Source organism: Camellia sinensis, chromosome 13 (genome assembly GCF_055761805.1).
Source record: "Camellia sinensis isolate YWXY chromosome 13, ASM5576180v1, whole genome shotgun sequence".
In the NCBI taxonomy this organism is placed as follows: Eukaryota; Viridiplantae; Streptophyta; class Magnoliopsida; order Ericales; family Theaceae; genus Camellia; species Camellia sinensis.
In genome coordinates, this window is record NC_138973.1 from 131070044 (window position 1) to 131077550 (window position 7507).

General features: G+C 37.3%; 2 protein-coding genes across 2 annotated transcripts; both read right to left on the reverse strand.

Moving 5' to 3' along the window:
• Positions 1-663: 663 nt before the first annotated feature.
• LOC145805715 (uncharacterized) lies at positions 664-4170 on the reverse strand. The gene is made up of 2 exons (XM_082900897.1): positions 3556-4170; positions 664-846 (listed from the first exon to the last, which is right to left on the reverse strand). Exons 1-2 carry the CDS (start codon positions 4168-4170, stop codon positions 664-666), a joined length of 798 nt encoding a protein of 265 aa, XP_082757023.1.
• Positions 4171-4200: 30 nt separating this feature from the next.
• Positions 4201-7084, reverse strand: LOC145805716 (uncharacterized). The gene is made up of 6 exons (XM_082900898.1): positions 6946-7084; positions 6497-6834; positions 6249-6398; positions 5698-6042; positions 4770-5316; positions 4201-4454 (listed from the first exon to the last, which is right to left on the reverse strand). The coding sequence occupies exons 1-6, from the start codon at positions 7082-7084 to the stop codon at positions 4201-4203; spliced, it is 1773 nt and encodes a 590-aa protein (XP_082757024.1).
• Between the last annotated feature and the right edge of the window lie 423 nt (positions 7085-7507).

Genomic DNA, 7507 nt, shown 5'->3' on the forward strand with positions numbered 1-7507 from the left:
CTAGGAAACCCAGTGTCGACACTCTTGCAAGTACTGCAAGGTTCCAAAATGTTTATTTAAACAAAACTAAGTATAAAAGAATAATCCTAACAAATTTAAATAGAATTTCACTCTTCCGATACAACGATCCAGCAACTCAAAGATCCCAAACAACAATTAGTGATATTAAATATATTTTCAAAAGGCTCAAAGATCACAAGTGTTTCAGGCTTGGGGTTGCTCTTCATTCTTTTAGTCTTGTTTGGCCTAAGATCATATATGATCCCCTTCACAACCATTTGATTTATTATATTTTTATTACTGCATACATGTCGATTTAAGTCTTTCTATGCCCTTAATATTTCTATTTATAGAATGGATCAACAAAGGTTAAAATTGTATATTCTCTATCTAAGAAAAAGAAAATAAAAATAGAAATATGAAGGACGATTCCCTCTTGTCCATGATTTAAACTAGATGGCATTGTTCAAGCCCTTTTTCTTTTTTCTTTTTTTTTTCTTTTGATAAGCAAACAACTTTATTGATGAAAAAGCAGAAAACAAGCCACCTTACAACAACAAAGCTGGGACAAACCCAAGATTGGTGAGGAACCAATTGAAACATCACAAAAAGAAGAAGAAAAACAAAACAAAGCAATAGCAAAGCACCAGAGTAGCAGCAACACTACAATAAAAGCTCCCCTGTAAAACAGAACTGCAGAAACTCCCCTGTAATGACCACAAACACTCCTAGAGTAGCAAAGGCAGTGGCAGCTACGCAGAGGCAGAAATAATACCACACCAGCTCCCACAACAAAACAGCAGAGGCAGTAGTAATACCACAGAAGCTCCCCTGAAGTACACCTTTCTTCATAGACCAAAAGAAACACTAACACCACAGACATTCCCAGAACAGTAGTGGTTGTGCCTCTGTAACTCAACTATAGCGACCGGGTCTTTTTCCTCTTTTTCTTTTTCTTTCCTCTTCACTTCGTTCTTTAGCTCGTTGGGTTCGGAACGTTCGGAGGTCGTACTTAATTAAAGTTCTCATTCTCGTTTTTGTTCGGTGATTGAATTTCACCCAACCCGGAGAGGGTACGGTTGAGTCCGTGGTGCCCAGGGGCAGAACCGGAGAATTTTGGACTGCTGGGCCAGGGCCGCACGTGCGGGGCTCCAGGCCGCATGTGCAGGGTGGAGGCCGCACGTGCAGGGTGGAGGCCGCACGTGCGAGAGGCCAAGCCGCACGTGTGGGGAGAGGGGATTTTTCAATGGGTTGCACACTGCTAAAAAAGAACGTGCGTGAGTAAGTGCAGGGAGTTGCCGCACATGCAGGAGTGATGGCGGCACGTGTGGGAAGCACTTGCCGCACATGCGGGAGTGGGCTCCGCACGTGCGGGAAAGGCCCAGATCCGAGGCTCTTTTTTTATTTCTCTTTTTGGCCAAATTGTATCTCATTTTTGGGTATCTCTCTCTCTCGCTAAACCCTATTCTCTCCTCCTTCTCTCTAGAAAACATCATCAAACACCCAAAACACTTTGATTCTTGCAAATCTTGGGTCTAGATCATCATCTCTCTCTCTAAATCTTGAAGATCAAGCTTGAACTCCTCTTGGTGTTGTGAAAAGTTGGAGAATCTTTCATCAAAGCTAGGGTTCCATCTCCTCTCTCTCTTCATCAAGCTTGAGGTAGGGGTATTCTTGAGTCATATATACATGTTTTGCAAAGTTAAATGTTAATTTTATGTTTATCTTGGTTCCATTATGAAATTTTAGTTTTTGTTTCAAAGTGATGAAATTTTTCAAAATGAGGGTTTAAAGTTTAAATGTTCTAAGTTGATCCTTAAAGCCTTTTACGTATGATATAATTAAAAAAAATATATGATTTTTGATGAGCTTTCACATGAAAATGGGAGGTGTTTCGGGTTTTGAGAAGGAACCCTAGAAATTAGGGGTTTTCGAAAATATGAGGCAAACTATCAAATTCTTCTTTTTCTTGTGTTTAATTAAGTAAATGATTGTGGATTTCACAATGTGATGTAAAGATATGATAATTTACTTGATATAAAAGAGTGAAGGACTTATTTTAAAACTATTGTTGAATATATGGAAATATTTAAGTAGAAGAAGATAATTGTTGTACATTATGGATTGTGAGAATTACCATTGGAAAACATTACATGTTGTATTGATGAGACTCTATTGCTAAGAATTGTGAAAAGTGAAATTGTGGCTAAATGTAGATAACATATGGTTATCTTGGGGTAGAGTAATGAAAAGAAATAATGGAAAAATGTGATTGTTGATGTTATTGTAGAGGCCTTTGAAAATGAGAAATTATTTATGAAGTTATTACATACTACATGAGCATGTAAGATTGAGGAATGGGAAATTGGTATGTGCCATGGATTGCGGGAATTACTATGAGTTGAAGGTATATATGTTATTTTGTGAAATAACATTGAAGAAAGAAAATAAGAAATGTATTTATTCAATATCGTTGCCATGTTACTTGAATGGAGAAATGTTATGAGTTATAGAAATTCATTGCGTTGCGTATTCATTTAATTATCATTTTTTCATTGTAAATTCTGATTGAAGATATTTATTTCATGAAAGGAATAACGTGGTGATATGATTTATGGAAATGTGCAAGGGTTAAATATGGTGGTAAGTCCAGTTAGGGGGTGTAGATGAATCTTGTTAAGTTGGCCTGAGTGTCCATGGTGAAAGACTAGAAAACCGCACGGATAGGTGTCGAGCTTTCTGGTTAATACCGGTACAAAAGACAGTTTGGTAGAACTCGTAGAATCTACTTGCAGACACCAACCTAGGGATTATCAGTGTCGTATTTACCACCCCTATTGATTAAAACTGGAAGTTTGAAATGTGTTGAGATTGCAAGTTTTTAATTGAGGATTTGAAATCTTCAAAAGAGTATGAAATGATATTTTCCTTAAAAGTGCATGACATAGCATTGATATTTGCATTTTTATTAGGAATTGCATAACTGCATATACTTTGTTAGAATTCTCTACTGGACTTTATGCTCACCCCTATGGGATTTGGTGCAGGTAAAGATGTGGTGATCCCGCTAAACTGAGGGCGTAGATATTTTTGTGAAAGAGTAAATAGCTCTTTTATTTTTGTTGTGAATTTTGTAAAGCCAATGGCTAATGTGTATGGGTCCGAGAGACCATTTTATGTAACCGGGTTATTGCCTTGGAAGATGTAAGCCCTTAAGGGCATTTATTTGTTTTCGAGATTAGATGTTTCACATGCTATAGGTTCATGTATTCATTTATGTTGTGAATGTATACCGCGTATGGAACTTTTGTATTAAACTCATTTATTATTTACATAGGAAGATGGAAGGATCATTGTCATTGTTTAGCAAATGTTTATTAATGTGAGTAGTTCATGTTGAATTATTTTTGGGGCGTTACATCAACACAAAACATCAGCCAAAAGGCAACTTGCTAATTCCAGTACAAGCCATAATCTGATGCAGATTAGTGACTATCTCCTACACTAAATACTGCATCTCCACAATATTCAATTTCTCCAAAGGGCTACCCTTACCTTCACCAACTCTGCTAATTCAATCCAATTTACTAGTTTGCCACAAAAAAGACCATCATTCCTTGCTTTCCATAATGACCACAAAACAGCTAAAGGTACCACTTTCCACAATCTAAGAATCACTTTATTGAATTTGACTCTTGACCACCAGAGCAGTAGATCCTCAATTGAACTAGGTAATACCCACACCAGACCCCACCACTTCATCATATTAGTCCACACCTTCCATGCAAATGGGCAAAACAACATCAGATGATGAACTGTCTCCTCCTCTGATTTACAGAACATACACAGTGAATCTGATTTCTCATTTAACACTCCTAAATCTTTTAACACAACTGCAGTTTTAAGTCTCCCTCTCCAAGCTAACCAGCCACAAAATTTTACCTTGGGAGAAGTAAGATTTTTCCACAAGGCCTTAGTAACACTGAGAGTTGGACCTTTTGAAGACATCCACCACTCACAGGCTGCTGCTACTGTAAATGACCATTCTAGATTGGCCCCCCACAGACAATAATCCTTAGACTCCAAAGAGAGATTAGGGGCTACTCTAAGCAACTCATACAATCTTTTTACCTCATCTTGCTCCCAAGCAAACAGTGATCTTATGAACATTAAGTTCCACTCATTTGAATGACCCCTCTTCTAGTAAATCTGCTGAACAGTGCTACATTTCTCCTCTGACAAGTTATACAATCTAGGAAACTTCTTCTTTAGGCATAAGTTGTTCATCCACTTATCATTACAAAACTGAATTCTACCCCCATTCCTTATTGATATTTTAAGGTTTAATAAATTAAACTCAACCACTGCAAGTCTTCTATTAACAAGTTTGAGGATATCACTCCAAACCTTGGACACTGAAACAGTAGTAGAACTAAAAGGAACCCACCTACCCCCTACCACACCATACTTATAGCAAATAATCTGTTCCACAGAGCTCTGTCCTCTAACCCAAACCGCCACCACCATTTAAGCAGAAGACAATCATTGACCTCTCCAAGATTTCTTACCCCCAAACCCCCTTTCTCAATGCTTACTGATATCTCCCTCCAGTTGACCATGTGAAGTTTCTTCTTTATATCAGAATCTCCCCCACAAAAAGGTTTCCTGAATCCTCTCTAACTGCTTAGCCACACCCACAGGTAGTTTAAAAATTGATAGGAAATATAATGGTAGACTAGATAGAACTGCCTTAATTAATGTGATTCTACCAGCAAAATAGAGCATTTTTCCTTTCCATGAAGCCAATTTCTTCTTGCCTTTCTCAATCACTGGTTTCCAAATGCTCTTTCTTCTTGGATTTGTCCCAAGAGGTATACCCAAATAAGTAATAGGAAGCTTTTGGCTATGACAATGCAGAACTGAGACAAAATCTTTGATATCCTCCTCATTAACACCAACCCCACTCAACACATTCTTGTGGAAGTTAATTTTTAACCTAGACATTAACTCAAAACACCTTAAGATTCTCTTTATAGTGACTAATTCCACTCTATCCACTGCACAAAAAATAACAGTATCATCTGCAAATTGCAAATGAGAGACCTTCAACTCATTAGACCCTATAGTTACCCCTCTTAAATAACCCAACTCCTTTGCCCTTTCAATCAGCAAATTCAAACCTTCAGCAGTAATGTTAAAGAAGAATGGTGATAATGGATCACCCTGCCTAAGCCCTTTTTGAGGTATAAATTCAGCAGATGGAGAGCCATTTACCAATATAGAAATCTTAGCTGCTGATATGCATGTTTTGATCCACTTCACCCATTTTTCCCCAAAACCAAAATTCATCATCATTGAAAAAAGGAATTCCCATTTTACTAAATCATAAGCCTTTTCAAAGTCCAATTTTAAAATAATTCCTCTCCTTCTAGATGATTTCCATCAATCCACCACTTCATTAGTAATTAATATGCCATCTAGAATAAACCTTCCCCCCAAAAACGCTGACTGGACTTCACTAGTAATTGATGGCATTATTACCTTTAGCCTTCCAGACAAAACTTTAGCTAGAATTTTATAAACTGAACTAACAAGGTTGATTGGCCTGTAATTGCCTAAGTCACTTGGGTTCTCTTTCTTTGGTATCAAAGTGATAAAAAAATAAAAAAATAAAAAAAAATATTCAAACCCTGAGACCAGCTTCCCATTCTCATGAAATTCAGTCATGAGCTGCAGAATTTCACTCTTCATTATCTTCCAGCATTTTTGAATGCAAGCCATGTTAAACCCATCTGGCCCAGGAGCTTTATTCCTATCACAATCATGTATAGCTTCCCAAATCTCTTGCTCCGCGAATGCTGCTACCAGATTATCATTCTGCATAGAGTTAATAGATGAAAATATGCTAGAGAGTTTAGGCCTTGAACACCACTCCTCAGTAAATCTTCTTACAAAGTAATTAAACACTGCCTGTTTAACTCCATCTGGTTCCACCAACCTCACTCCCCCTTCCACAACTGAATCCAGCATATTTTCCTTTGCCTAGAACTTGTCATCATATGGAAAAACCTTATATTCTTATCACCACATTTAGCCCACACAATTCTAGATTTTTGATGCCATATGCTCTCCTTTCTCCTACTCAAATTCCACACTAAGCTTCTAATAACCCTCCTTCTAATCATTTCAGACTCAGATAGAGTCCTTGATTCAACTACCAAATCAAATTAATGATACTCCTCCTCTACCCTCTTTAATTGAACATCCACATTTCCAAAAACCTCAAAATTCCATCTTTTGAGATGGGCCCTCAGATTAGCTAACTTCCTCTTTAGTCTGAATCCAACCCATCCTGGATCAACAGCTTCCTCCCAGGACTTCTTCACTTTAACTTTGAACTTAGGATGGAGTAACTAAGCTTTAATAAACCTAAATGGTTTTGAAGCCCAATTTCTAACATCTTCCTTTAACAATACTGGGCAATGATCAGATATACTTCTAAACAGTCCCCATTGCTTAAATGAATATTCCTCAAGCCACCTACTATCAAGAGAAACCTATCTATCCTGCTCCATCTCTCCCTATCTTGAGCATTACACCATGTGAAACTTCTTCCCAACATAGGCAAGTCCACTAGACTTAACTGATTAATTAACCCATTAAAATCAGTCATGCCTCTGTCCCATCTTGAGCATCCCTTTCTTTCACTAATATACCTAATCTTATTAAAGTCTCCACCTACACACCAAGGATTAGTGTAATGGGTTTTTAGCCTACCCAGAGCAACCCATAATTGCCTCCTTTTAACTACATCATTTGGGGCATAAATATTGACTATAGTGCATTGAAAATCCACTTCAGCAATTCCTTAAAGCATAACAAACTGTCTTGAACTGTAGCACTCCTTAAGTCTGAATCTATCTAGATTCCAAATGCATAACAAACCTCCTGCAGTACCTTCTGCATCCACCCCCACGAAGTCCATCTTTTCAAATGGCCACATCTGCTTAATGAACTCTTCATCCATGCTACTTCTTTTTGTTTCTTGTAATAGCACTATATCCATTCCCCCATCTTTTATCATTGCCTTTATTTTCCTCCTTTTTTCTGGTCTTGTTAGACCTCTAACATTCCATGGCATTTTCTTCATAAGGAACCAACTATTACACCTGCTCCCCTGCATTAGCTACTTAGGTTTCAACAACCATTCCCCTACCTTCAATCCTTCCAAATCCTGTCTTCATAAGGAACCAAATATTACACCTACTCCCCTACATTGTTCAAGCCCGTGAGGTCAACTAAGAGTTCATTTCAATGATCTAAATCATTCACTTTGTTGGATATTTTGTGTTTTTCATCTATACAAAAAATTTGGTCTATGCGATAATCGTAACATATTTAATTTATTATATTTGTTATTAAAAATAGATGACAATTGCGTTTTAAAAAACAAACTACTCATTTTTCTTGTAACAAGTACGATAAATTGAATAGGTTAAAATTATCC

Coding starts and splice junctions, on each gene's coding strand:
- LOC145805715 (XM_082900897.1), bottom strand. CDS start 4,170: ATGTTCATAAGATCACTGTTTGCTTGGGAGCAAGATGAGGTAAAAAGA. Junction 847..3,555: donor AATTAGCAGAGTTGGTGAAG/GTAAGGGTAGCC, acceptor TGGTCTATGAAG/AAAGGTGTACTTCAGGGGAG.
- LOC145805716 (XM_082900898.1), bottom strand. CDS start 7,084: ATGATAAAAGATGGGGGAATGGATATAGTGCTATTACAAGAAACAAAA. Junction 6,043..6,248: donor TGGATGTTCAATTAAAGAGG/GTAGAGGAGGAG, acceptor GACAAGTTCTAG/GCAAAGGAAAATATGCTGGA. Junction 5,317..5,697: donor TTCATGAGAATGGGAAGCTG/GTCTCAGGGTTT, acceptor AAATGGGTGAAG/TGGATCAAAACATGCATATC.